Below are 14,034 nucleotides of genomic sequence, written 5' to 3'. Positions count from 1 at the left end.
TGCCTGCAGACCCCCACTCCTGCACCCAGACCACTCCTCCGCTGAGCTCCCTGCACTCAAACCCTCACCTTGATGAGTCCCACCCCCTTGCACCTCCCTGAGCCCCCACATCCAGATCTCTAGGCCACTGACTCCAGTGAGCTGCACCCAGACCTCTCCACTGAGCCCCAAACACTTTCACCTGGAAGCCCCTGCAGAGTCCCATTGCCCCTGAACCTGGAACCCCCACAGCGAGCCTCTGTGCATCCAGATCCCCTCATACCTAGACCCCCCTCACTGAACTGTCTGTATCCAGATTGTCCCACACGGAATCCTCTCACCCCACACCTGGATCCCCCCACACTGAGCCCCTCCACACTTGGATCCTGCCCCACATCTGGTGTGCCTGGCGCAGAGGGGCAGGGCCCCAGGGTATTTCTGGGACAAGCCCAGGCCTTGTGCTGTGTTAAGGTCAGGTGCAACCTCTGAGTTTGTGTCCTCAGGGTGAGGAGGCTGCAGGGTGATCTCCCACCTTCATTGCAGCCAGTGGCATGTGCTCCCGACTGCCATGCTGGAGCCTATGCATTTATTTATTGACAAATAAAACTCGCAGAATTTTGAAATCTTGTGTTCAACGTTTTTAATATTTGGTGCAGAATACCCTCCGAAGTAGTTAGAGGAGCCATACTGATGGGATGGAGTTTTTGAAGTTTATGGAAGAGAGTGAGGTTTGGAGTGGGGTAAGAAGCCTATTGGTAAGGATCAAATTGAGATGTATGATCAGGGATTGGGTGTCCCAGAGGGCATTTGTGTGTGTGTGTGGTAGTCTGTCAGTGACTTTGGTCATAAACTTCAGGCTAACTTCATTGCAAGATCATACAGAGGAAGCAGGTTTTGTTATGAAAATATCTCTGAACCAATGTCCATAATTTAATAAATGACTTTGACTCTTCTCTCCTCAGTTTAGCACTTTGGAAGTGCCACTTTGAGATAAAGAGGTGATGACAAAATTTCTCTCCCCTCCCCGCTCTCCCCCCCCCCCCCAATATAGCCAGACAAGGCTAAATCAAAAAGTGGAACCACTCGCTATGAAAAACACTGCAGAAGGGAGGAATGTGTAGATCACAGTATGGCCCCGTACTGTGTTTTGCCTTTGGGAAACTCTCATAAATGTGGGCAAAAATCATTTAGCAAAATGCTGCCGATCCAAAATGCAGGAAAGTCAAATGTATTCAGTTGAAGACAATCTGACTGAGGAGTTTTACCTGCTGGGATCTAGCAAACCTGATGAGAGGAACTGGGTGCTGCCTCTGAAAATGAATGAAACAATTACTCCACTCAAATGAGACACAGGAGCTCAGGTTAATATTCTGTCTGAACAAAATGAGAGCCTGAAAATAGGACTTCTGTTTTTTTTGGTCATAGTTTAGGTAACTGGTTATTCTGGAACAAATATACTATTGAAGATGCATTGTTAGCATCAACTGGAAAAGCCTCACGTACAGGCTCTTGCTCATTGTAGTACCAAAGGAGGTGACCCCAATTTTGTATTTTACGCAGGTAGCCAGGGCTAAATCTGGTGAAATGGGTGCTTTCACTACATCATACTGAACCTGGCTATGAGGCATTCATGGTCTGTTTCAAGGGTTGCATTACTTTGTATGGTGAACATACAAGCCACATAAACAATCAGCCAGGTCCCTCCAGTTGTCCAGCCTTTTAGAAAGGTGGCATTCCATGATAAACTCAAGGTTGAGCTCACAGGGATGGAAGCAATGCCAGTAATACAAAAAATTGAGGCGCCAATGGAAAGGGTTAGCTCCCTAGTCATGTGATGATAAATAATGGCCATCTATGCATGTGCTTAGATCAGAGAGACCTCAGTAAGGCTATAAAAAGACAATATTTCACACTGCCAATCAGAGAAGATATTCTGGTCCAGTTTGCGAATGCACAATATTTCAGTAAATTGGATACATCCTCAGGAATTTGGCAGCTAAAATTAATTGAAAAAGCTCAAAACTATGCACATCTGCTACCCAATTTGGAAGACAAATTCTTACGCTTACCCTTTGGCACAACTTCAGCAAGAAGTGTACTACAAAACCATGCATGTGATCTCTGAACTTGTTAATGGTGTTGACATCTTTATTAATGGTGTTGAACGACATCTGGGGCTCAGCTAAAGAGAAACATGATGGTAGACTTTGGGAAGTCTTGGATGTAACTAGAGCTGCAAACTTGAAACTAAATAGAGAGAAATGTGTTTTAGAGGTTACAGAACTGACTTTTGCTGGAGATCTTTCCAACAAAGATGTACAACCTGATAAGAGGATGATTTCAAGCCATTGAAATGATGCCATGTTTCCCATCAAAGAAAGATGGCCAGTGTTTCCTGGGAATGGTTAATAATCTTGGAAAATTCATATCTAACCTACGTACAAAATCAGTAGCTTTGAGGAAACTCCTAGAAAATAAAAATGAATAGTTCTGCGGCGCAGAACGGGAGGGATTGTTGGAAGGTTTGCAACAATGACCTGTACAAGAGCCAGTGTTGAAGTTCTGCTCACCAGGCAGGCCTATTAAAGCTTCAGCAGCTGCGTCAGTCTGGGTTAGGTGCAGTTATTTTACAGAAATATGAGGATTGTTAGCAACCAGTGGCATATGCATTTAAAATAACGGACTGATGCGGAAACAAGAGACACACACATTGAGACTGAGCTTTTAGGAATATTGTTCCTCCGTGAGAGATTCCATCAGTATATTTATGGCCAGACAATGGATGTTGAAATGGACTACAAGACCCTGATAGCATCTTTTGGCAAACCACTAAATGACTGTACCTTAAGGGTTCAAAGAATAATGATAAAACTGCAAAAGTTTGATTTTTGGTTATGATCTACATGCCTGGTAAATTCATGTTTACCACAGATGCACTTTCTAGAATGACTGCCACTATGAAACCAAAGAAGACCTTTGAGGTAGAGATGCAAGCCTAGATCTGATTGGGAAGTCCATTCCAATAGCTAACTAGAAACAGCAACAAATAAGAGGGCAAATGGAGAAAGATGAATTGTTGGGAATCCTTAAAGAAGCAATAATTAAAGGGTGGCCTGAAGAAATAAGCAGCTGCTGTACAAGTATAAGACTTAGAACTGCAGACATGAATTTACAGTGATAGGGTGATTTTTCAAGGGCAGCAACATTATAATACCAATGAGACTCCAGAAAGAAATGCTACAGAACATCCATAAGGGTCACTTAGGAACTGAGAAATGCAAACTGAGCATGAGTACTGTATTGACTGTGGATCAATCACGACATTACTAATGGGGCAGGAAACTGCTTTTCATGCTTCAGTGCAAGCCATGCCAGCAGGCAGAGCTGCTGAGATCTCACCCAGTTCCATAAAGGCCTTTAGGAGAATGTAGGCACTGATTTATTTACCTGGCAATTAAAGGGGTTTTTAATGTCACAGATTCTCTGATCCAGAAATTTGCACACTTCACAGTACTAATAGTGATAGCTGGCATGAAGGGAATCTTTTCCAGACATGGAATTCCAGATGAAGTCTTTAGCAATAATGGGCTGTAACTTTCCAGTGTGGATTTTAGGCCATTTGCATAGATTGGGTGTAATTTAGACTTGATATGTTACCTGCACAAAATTCTGTTACCGTCAAGGTACCCACCCTTACTCTGTTCCTAGGGCTCAGACATAACCCTGTTAATTTAGGCACCTACTCTTACCCTTTCGTGGGCTCAGGGAATAATAACCTTATACTCTGCAGGTTTGCAGGGTCTTTTACCTGTGAAAGAGCCTTATACGGTAGTATGCTACTTAATCTCTGTTTATTATCAATTACCAAAACAGAATGCACACAATGCTCACCACTCCCAGTAAGGCAGATGAATGTTTCATGATGGCCAGTCAGGATCAGATCATCTGGGGAAATGCATCTTCTGCACGGTGTCATTAGCAGAGTGTTGAGGTCTGGCAGCTCTGATCTTGGGGCTGTGTCCTGGAGTTGGTTCCCAAGCATTTCCTTTTGCACGCTAACTTACATAGTGAAACTTGAGTCCTGCTTAGCTGTACTTTAACCAATCATTTTACTAAATATTACTAAACAGTTTTCTAACCAATCCTAACCTTGTAAAACAATTCTCTAACCAAAATCATACCCCACCACCTTAATTGATTTTTATACCTAGCAAAATTAATTATATAAGACAAACGATCAAAGAACCAGAAAGAGACCATAGAGATAAACATTAGCAAAGTGGGGAACCATAAAGGCATTCTGTCTGGCAAGACATCACTTATCAAGTTGTGGTTGTGAAATCCCTACTTTATTGCCATCAAACTGTTTTCTTTATCTGGTGATGGTGAGTACTGTTAGGACAGGATTGCATTCTTAAACTGATATTGCATTGTTTTAAGGTAATTTAGATGGAATGTGAGGATGTGACTTTCTGCTTCTAGCTCATGGCTGCTGCTCTCCTAATATGACTGCAGACAACGGTCTCAGAACTTACAATATGGCTACAAGAAAAGGCCTTATCCTTACAGGTGTTTTGGTATTTTTTTCACACGTCAGAGGAACTTGTGGAAAGGTCTATATGGATACTAAAGAACCTTATGAAAAAGACTTTCGACAGTGGGGGTGATTTGCATAAAGGTTCATTGGTTTAGCTGAAGAACATCTGTTAGCTTTAATCTAGCTAGTATGGGTACTGACGAATGTAGTGGTGGTGACACAGGCTTCAGTGCAGATTATCAGCCAGAGTAGGGACCCTGGAGCTGAGAGCAACTATGCTTCAAAATAACATTTGAGTTTCACAGAGTGATTAGGTTAGCTGCTGCTGACTTATAACTCAAGCTGTTGCATCCCCATTGCCTTACTAGCTGAAGCTTCAGCAGCACTGGAACCTCAACAGACCACCTCCTCTGCTGCCCCACCCTCAACAGGCTAGCTAGTTAGAGTTAAAAGAACCACTTAACTCAAGCTAGAGATAGGTGTGTGTGGTTGGGAGTCGAATTAGGGGTAATTCTTGAGTTCTAACTCCAGTTAACAATGCTCTGAAGACATATCTGGTGACTTTTTTGTTTTTAATTCACTAAACTAAAATGAACACTTGCTCATGTTACACAGTGGACCAGAGTTCAGGCAGCATTCCATTTCAGGCAGGTACTTGGCACTTGTGGATTAGTATGTTTCTCTATAGAGACAGTGTAATCTGGCAGGATTGGCAAGACCTGTTGAAAATGAGCTCTTGTGAACCTTCTGTGAATGCAAAATTTAACAATTTTCTTTCTGCAGTTTTTCAATATCCTGTACTCTTTGCTGATGTCCACATGATTCTGGGTCATATTTTTATCTGCAGGGTGCCCAAGAAGTGTTCAGTGAACTCCCCTATGAGTTTGTGGAGCCACATGAACTGAGGGAGGTTTCCAAATCTGGAGGTAATGCTAAGCCCAAGTGTGATAAACTTTAGAATCTCTGACCAATGGTATTGCTTCTTAAATAACTGACACTCTCCTCTTTATTGCAGACCTTAGGAAAGTATATGGGACAGTGTTAAGTCGTCACCATCATCTTGTAAGGAAGACCGATGGGGTGTATGATCCGGAGGAATACGACAAACATCCAGAACTCTACACTTCTCGTTTTAATACTGATGTGAGCATTGCTGCTGTTCTCTCAGTATAAGGGTTTCCAAATATTGCTGATAGTAAATATTGTTCCAAGTTCTCTGTAGTTAGAGAATCACTTGTCTAAAAGGCTAGATCAAATTCAAGTTCCCTTGACTATCAATAACATCCATGTGAGATATTCTGGAATTTGTGACTCTTTGCAGATTGCACCGTACACTACTTGTTTGATTAACGGAATATACTGGGAGCAACACACCCCTCGCTTGTTAAATCGACACGATGCAAAAAAGTTGCTGGCTCCAGTTAAACCTTCTGCTGCTGCAACTGAAGGTTGTCCAGAATTACCACACAAGTAAGGCACTTTTGTTTGGTAGTAAGAATTATTCTCTAGCATTCTAATTAAGCAATAAGGATCAGTGGTTTCAGCAAAGCATCTAATAAATACATTGACAGTATATAAGAGAAACTTAGGGGCAGAACACCCAACCCATCCTGCTTTCTTTTCCCACATGCTTCCCTTTCCCACATGCTTCCCTATTTCTTTGTTTCCTTTTGGAATTTGTACATCCCACTTACAAATGTCATTCATTTGTACTATTAACAAATGGCAGATTTGTAAATTAAGTTAACCCTAAACATGCTTCTTTCCTTGGGGAAAGGATGAGAGAGCAAATGTGACAAATGACGTTGTGTGTGCAGATTTAATAAATCCTTATGTCAAATACTTCAGCCGAGTTAAGACAACAAGAAATACTTAAGAGTGCTATACAGAAAAACCTACATTGCAAATTTGAGACTGGTGAAGTGTGGCCCCCTACTGAAGCTCACTTGTGACTAACTCCCTAAAACTCATCTCTAACATACTGTTTAGAATGAAATTTTTTTTTTCATGCTTGACCTTATTTATGAATCAATAAACCTATGATAATTGTAACTAAAAGATCATTACTAGGACAATATGTAACCACAGCTAGCTCTTAAGCCTTAGATGTTAATCCATACTTGAATATTTTGCTGATAAATTGATTGATGAAAACATCTGCTGTACCACAAGTTCCTTGTCCATTTTTGTCAATTACTGAGTATTTAAGGGCTTCCCTTGTCAATGATGACATTTTGTCCATTACAACATACATCTATAATATTAGGAATCCCTTTATATACTACCTGTGTTCACAGACGAGACAAAGAAAATTAAACTATTGACCATGGTCTCCTTTTCATGGTGTCTGGTTTATGTAATTTAACTTATCTACTAATTTTATCGCTTTTAAAAACGGTATCTAGAACTATCTATACGAAGTCATTATAGAAATAGTCTGTTATTGCAATTCCTGGTAAGATAAGTGTCTTTCAATAGATTATTTTATTATTACAGAAAATACCTGTTCCATGTTCGTTACAAGTGCTTCCTTTCTGGACATAAGAATGGCCATACTGGGTGAGGCCAGTGGTCCATTTAGCCCAGTATCCTGTATTCTGATAGTGGCCAATGCCAGGTGCTTCCACAGCTTCTAGCAGTTAGAGGTTGAAGATACCCAGAGCTTGGGATTGCTACTAGCCACTTATAAACCTGACCTCCATGAACTGAGCTAATTCTTTCTTTTTGAACCGAGTTAGTTTTGGCCTTCACAACAACCCTGGTGTGTTGTGTGAAGTAGTACTTCCTTTTGTTTCTTTTAAACCTGCTGTTTAATTTCATTAGGTGACCCCTGGTTCTTGTGTTTATGTAAAGGAGTAAATAATATTTCCTATTCACTTTCTCCACACCATTCATGATTTTATAGACCTCTATCATATTTCCTAGTAGTAGTCTCTTTTCTAAGCTGAATAGTTTGTTTTAATTTCTCCGTATATGACAGCTGTTTCATATCCCCAAATCATTTTGTTAGCTTTAACTGCTGCTACATGTTGAGTGGATGTTTTCAGAGGTGTCCCTAGACTGTTTGCCAGAAGCTGGGGAATGGGTGACAGGGCATGGATCACTTGATGACTACCTGTTCTGTTAATTCCCTCTGGAGCACCTGGCATTGGCCACTGTCAGAAGACAGGATACTGGGCTAGATGTACCTTTGGTCTGACCTAGTATGGCTGTTCTTATGTTCTTAACTATCCTCTATGACTCCAAGATCTTTCTTGAGTGGTAACAACTAATTTAGATCAAATCATTTTGTATGTATAGTTGGGATTTGTTTTCCAATGTGCACTACTTTGCACTTATCAACATTTGGGCAACAAAGTGGCAGATGAAATCAATCACCTAGTTTTGTGAGATCCCTTTGTAACTCTGCCACGTCCAAAGCAGACTGCCATCTTGAGTAATTTTGTATTGTCAGCAAACTTTGCCACCAGACTGTTCACCTCCTTTCCCAGATAGCTTATGAATATGTTGAACAGTGTAGGTCTCAGTACAGATCCTTGGGGCATCCTGTTAGTTACATCTTTTTATCATGAAAACTGGCCATTTATTTCTACCTTTTGGTTTCTTATCTTTTAACCAGTTACTGAACCATGAGCAGGCCTTCCTTATCCCATGACTGCTTTAGTTTGCTTAAGATGAGGTCCCTCACCAAAGGCTTTCGAAAGTCCAAGTACACTATACCAAGGATCACCCAACATTCTTGTTGACCCACTCCAAGCATTCTAGTAAATTATTCAGACATGATTTTCCTTTAGAAAAGCCATGTTGACTTTTCCCCAACATATTGTATTGATCTGTGTCTGATAAGTCTGGTTGTTCTTCACAAGAATTTCAATCTTCTGATCTTTTGTAACTATTCTTATTTGTATTTGGATGTTTTTTGTTCATTGTTTTTATTTAATTACTTTAGACTTATGGCAATATGTGACATTTCAGCAGACACTGGAGGATCCATAGAATTTATGACAGAGTGTACATCAATTGACAGTCCATTCTGTATGTATGACGCTGACCAGCATATTATTCATGGCAGGTGGGAGAACCTTTAATTTGCTCTGTACTTTTTTGTTTCAATATCATAGTATACTCAGACTACTATATGAAGAGTCGTGCTTTTGAAACATGACCGCTAAAGATATGACCAAGAAAATGTGACCTGGAATTATAATGTTTTCTCTTCCAGTGTGGAAGGCTCTGGAATTCTGATGTGTTCCATTGACAACTTACCAGCACAGCTTCCTATAGAAGCAACAGAATACTTTGGAGACATGCTTTTAACTTATGTCGAAGAGATGGTAAGGCCTTGGGTATTCAGTGAGAGTGAAGGTTTAAACTTAAACTTTGTTCATGTGGCTCTTTTGGTCTGCCATATATAGATTTAAAAAAAAATCTGCTGTAGAACATAACTAAATCAGTCTGAAAAATGACTGCTCCACAGTGTCTGAGGTAAAATTTCCAAAGGCACTGAAGTCCCATTTTCAAAAAGTGACTTTGGCGTGTAAGAGCCGAAGTCTCATTGAAAGTCAATGGGAATGAAAGTCACTTGAAACAATAAATTATGTGGGTCAGGAGAATTTCAGGTTTAAAAGGTTATTTTATGTGCAATTCCTGCATGTGCTTTAATATGCCTTAAAACCTTGACAGTTTCCTTCTTTTTTTTAATGAAGGAAATTTTTCCAAAGAGGATTTATCTCTGAAAGTTCTCTGAAAATGTGTGGGAAATAAAATGCTCTGACTGAAATCCTTCATCTTCACAGCTGTTATCCGATGGCTCACAGCCTCTCGAAAGCCAGAATTATTCACCTGTTGTACGAGATGTAAGTCTTTCGAGCTATTTCCATTCCTCTTCTGACTTAGATATGTGAAGTTCAGACGTAGGAAAAGTAATTTTATGTTTCATATACTTTATAGGCAGTGATTACATCCAATGGTTCATTGACTGATAAGTATAAATATATCCAGAATTTGAGGGAGAGCAGGTAATGTATAGTGTGGTTTAAGTTTCTCATTGTCTTGATTCTGTGACTCAGGTTTTAAATAACCATGCTTGCTTTCTACCTTCCTTTTTTTCATTTAACTGTTAGTGAAATTCAGCTGTGTTAATTTATGTGGTTAAATGTATCCTGGGTTGAATCTTCCTACTGTGTCTAATTGTATTAGCATATATTACTAATTTAATGCTGAACCTGAGGAAAAAGCCAAAGTGACAAATGTGTGCCATGTTAGTAATTAGGATTTCTCAGAGAAAATAATTGCATGCTAATTGTATTATTCCCTCCTTGCACCTTCCAAACATGCAACACTAGCTTATTTAGGGGTGGCTGGCCTCTGAGGACCAGTAATATAATTTTGCAGACTTCCCATTTTAGTACTATAGACTTGCAGTTCTTGCCCTCAGGAAGAGGTGTTCCTCTTGCCCCACTGATCTGCAGCACTCTTCTGTGATTGGGAGTATTCAGGATTCTGCATAAAGGCCTCTAACTTTCCATTAGACTTGTACTGTGCCCATCACCTGAGGTACCATTCTATCCTTGTCATGTTTATTTTATCTTGCAGTGGTAAAAATGAGTGGAGCAGATGGGGTTAGCGTCATTCACTTAATGTACAATTTCCCTCCCTAACTCTTCAGTTATTCCTAGTAACCAACACATTTTATTTTTATGCTTTTTACAGAGTAGTGTTGTTATGGCAGTGATTAACTCTCTTTGTGGTGTTATGGCTGGAGCACATGTAATTTTTAAAGAAAATAGGAAAAACACAAAGGAAATAAATATAGATTTAAGCACTAAATACATTCATGGCCATTAAAAACAATGTAATATGTCATTTTCCTCATTTACTTAACAACTGGGTTGCAGAAATGTAAAATATAATAGTCCAAATAATAGTGAATCCCTCTGAGGATATTAGGAATATTCTGTTTTAAATGAAGAATTATTAACAGGCCTTATTGCACCCTTTTTTCTTTAGTAGTGGAGCAACTCATTTGTTTCTGGAAGACCACAGTTTACCACAGAGTTTTTAGCATATGCTGTTATGGTGGACAACCTTAGCCAGTTGTCTTCACTAACATTGCTTCTTATTCCTGGCGCAGCATTGTGGCCTCTTTTGGCACCCTTCTTAGCTCACGCTAGACCATACAAGAGGTTAAGAAGCTGAAAACCCCTTCGGTAAAAGGTCAACTTGTGTGTAGATTTTTTTAATCTTTCTGCAAAATAGTGTATTGTGCCTAAAGGAAGAGTGGATAAAGCCTTTTCTCTGATGCCTTCTCTTTGGAACTAATGCAAATGAACTTACTCTTTAAAATGTGAGGAGAAGAAAGAAGTTTTGATGGCTTATTATACCCTGCTCCATAATCTCTTCAGCACTGCATAGCTTATGCTGATTATCTTTTCCTCTTGCATAGCTGCAAATGACACATTTCTTTAACTAACCTAAGTGTCCAAAGTGCTGTACAAAGATTACTTAATTGAACTAATCACGTGTATGTTCGTGATGGGCAATAGTTCATATTCTTTTCTGAAATATAAAAACTTTGCTGCGATTGTGATGTACCAAAAATATCTCTTAGTAGCTTTTTAACAGAAAAGCACAAATACAGGCAGGGATCAGCCAGTCCCAGTTTGGTCAAACTCTTGCCATTGGACAGTTAGAGTTAGAGATCAGTGTATTTAGAAGCTAGATATTGCAAAAGCCATTTCTTCTGTAAGGAGTCTTTGCACTTCCAGTGGTGGTACAGAGGAATCTACTTTACCCCTCTTCGCATGTCTGTATGTATGTACGCATCTGGTGTAGGTATGGAATGTGTGAAGAAGTCATCACTCTTTCTCTATGGGTCTGAGAGTAGTATCCTTAGTGAGGAGGATCTTGCTTCCAAACTGATGATGGGGCTGTCGGAGGAAAGATTCTTTATCCTACCATGCCAGAAGATGTACAAAGTGATATTTAGCGGGTGTTGGTGGTTCATGAAGTAATGCTGGACTGTTGTCCAATCTGGGACCACGTATACAAGCAGGTTTTATTATGTAGACGCTATCTGTCTATATAGGTTCCCATGATGCCCTGAAGTGACTCTGGTTTAATCTGTCCAAAGTTGGCCTCTCAACTTAGAGGTCACAGATGATGGACGGAGCTAGGCACAATCTGGAACCTTGCAATGTTAGTTCCAGATGATACAATCCAATCGCTAACCCAGAAGTGGTCAGGTTGTTTTTTGAAGTAGAGTAAATGATGGATTCTTTTTTGATTTGAAGACTTAAGTTAAATTTGAGAACTTCTGTAACTCAGACAGAGGTTGTGGGCCTATTGCAGGACTGGTGGGTGAGGTTCTCTTGCAATGTTCAAAAGTTTATATTCAATGATCATGATGATCCTTGCTGGCCTTAAAGTCTCTTGGCCTATGAGTAGGGCCCTACCAAATTTGCGGTCCATTTTAGTCATAGGATTTAAAAAACATAAATTTCATAATTTCAGCTATTTAAATCTGAAATTTAAGTGTTGTAAATTTGTAGCGGTCCTGACCCAAAAAGGACCTGTGGCAGGGGTGTGTGTGTGTGTGTGTGGGGGGGTTTGCAGTACTGCTACACTTACTTCTGCGTTGCTGCTGACAGCAGCTCTGCCTTCAGAGCTGGGCTCCCAGCCAGCAGCGGCTGCTCTCCTGCACTGCTGCTGGTGGTGGCGCTGCCTTCAGAGCTGGACTGCTGAAGTAAGTGTAGCAGAAGGAAGGATGGCATGGTATGGTATTGCCACCCTTACTTTAGCACTGCTGCTGGCCAGGCGCTACCTTCAGAGCTGGGTATCTTACTGCTGCTCTCTGGCTGCCCAACTCTGAAGGCAGCACAGAATACTGCAACCCCCCCAAAATAACCTTGTGACCACTCTACAGCTCCCTTTTGTTTCAGGGTGTCCAATTTGAGAAATTCTAGTCTCCCAAGTGAATTTCGTATAGTATAGGGTAAAAGCATACACAAATCTGATTTCATGGGTGGAGATAAGACTTCATGGTCCATGACACATTTTTCATGGCAGGGTTCTACCAAATTCACAATCTGAGGTTGGACTAGTTTGGCTGTTGAGGAAAATTCAGTGACTTCTGAGGAAGAATAAGGAGTCACAGCTGCAGTAGCTGCTGGAGGAACAGTGGAACAGGTATTGAGTGGTGTGACCCTTTTTTGAGTCTGGATTTAAACTTTAGTCCACTTTCCCTGAAGTAGGAGTTGTGCAATTGAAATTTTGAAAAGACTTAGGGAAGTGACATTGTACTTTGGTTAGATAATCAGGCTGCAGAATTTAAACTTCTTCCTGATTTGAGCTCTTGGTTTATAAACTTGTTAAAACATACTGACTTGACATTGGCTTCAGCAGTTTGCTTATCCTGTATGTTTTTTTTTAATTTTGACTATAACCCCTCTAGGGAATACTCACGGTCACTAACCAAGAATAAGAAGAGGGTCTTGTTACTTGGATCTGGGTATGTTTCTGGCCCTGTGATAGAATACCTCACTAGAGATCCCAGCGTAGAAATCACAACAGGTATGTAAGGCCTTGCTTGCTTTCAAGTATTAAAGAACTGTATTAAGCTTCAAGTATGTATACTGTGTATAGAAATAATTCTTTATTTTGTACCAGCATGGCAGCACAGTAAAAACTTTTATTTAAAAGCATATGAAGTGCGCTATGGGAAAACTGAAGATATATTCTACATTTGTAACTATTGCAGCAAAGAGTCCTGTGACACCTTATAGACTAACAGAGGTTTTGGAGCATGAGCTTTCGTGGGTGACATCCAAAACGTCTGTTAGTCTATAAGGTGCCACAGGACTCTTTGCTGCTTGTACAGATCCAGACTAACACGGCTACACCTCTGATAATTAACTATTGTGCACCTCATTCAAAAAATTATTCTGTAGATTTAAGAGCCCCTTAAAGAGACACCAACTTGAAGAATCACATTGCTATCTGAAAATATTTTACCTACTTCTTGTTACAAGTAGTGCCTAGAAAGAGACTGCAGAGACTATTTCTTTTCAGCTTGTTTAATTCCTGCATCCGACAGCATTTCGTGCATAATCAGTTTCATTCTTTCCTTGACAGTCGCTGCATTTTCTGTCATGCAAAAGCATGATGATGCCACTTTATGTGCTTCACTGGGGTGATGGCTCGCATGAACTATCTTTCCCCTTCTCTACAAGAATGTGTTTAATCAGCAACAATGGTAGCAAAGCTGAAACCAAATGGGCAGCAGGCAGGCGTATACACAGACATCAGGGGGAAAGTGGGAGGAAGTTTGGTCAGGTGTTTGCTGTCAGTCATGTCCAAAATAACCTTCCAGTCACCACCAAGGAAAGGAGATTTTTATTAAGTTGGAATATGCTCATTAAAGTCTGCTCCATTAGGGAATGGGGTCTCTTAGAATTAGTCCACTTAAAAAATTATAGTTGACACGTCCCTCTTAAGAAGAGCTAATGAGGTGTGCGTCT

General features: G+C 40.3%; 1 protein-coding gene across 3 annotated transcripts in view; it reads left to right on the top strand.

The window, feature by feature from the left end:
* Positions 1 to 14,034, top strand: part of AASS (aminoadipate-semialdehyde synthase) — a 59,705-nt gene that overhangs the window by 18,846 nt on the left and 26,825 nt on the right. For all 3 annotated transcript variants that reach the window (XM_030549111.1, XM_030549112.1, XM_030549110.1), the window contains 8 exons: positions 5,364 to 5,442; positions 5,532 to 5,659; positions 5,838 to 5,986; positions 8,466 to 8,588; positions 8,739 to 8,850; positions 9,313 to 9,372; positions 9,467 to 9,534; positions 12,969 to 13,087. In XM_030549111.1, the coding sequence (XP_030404971.1) occupies positions 5,364 to 5,442; positions 5,532 to 5,659; positions 5,838 to 5,986; positions 8,466 to 8,588; positions 8,739 to 8,850; positions 9,313 to 9,372; positions 9,467 to 9,534; positions 12,969 to 13,087 (838 nt within the window). The remainder of the gene's footprint in view (positions 1 to 5,363; positions 5,443 to 5,531; positions 5,660 to 5,837; positions 5,987 to 8,465; positions 8,589 to 8,738; positions 8,851 to 9,312; positions 9,373 to 9,466; positions 9,535 to 12,968; positions 13,088 to 14,034) is intronic.

The sequence above is a fragment of the Gopherus evgoodei genome, chromosome 1, assembly GCF_007399415.2.
Source record: "Gopherus evgoodei ecotype Sinaloan lineage chromosome 1, rGopEvg1_v1.p, whole genome shotgun sequence".
NCBI classification, from domain to species: Eukaryota; Metazoa; Chordata; order Testudines; family Testudinidae; genus Gopherus; species Gopherus evgoodei.
This window is presented reverse-complemented; position numbering and strand designations above follow the sequence as displayed.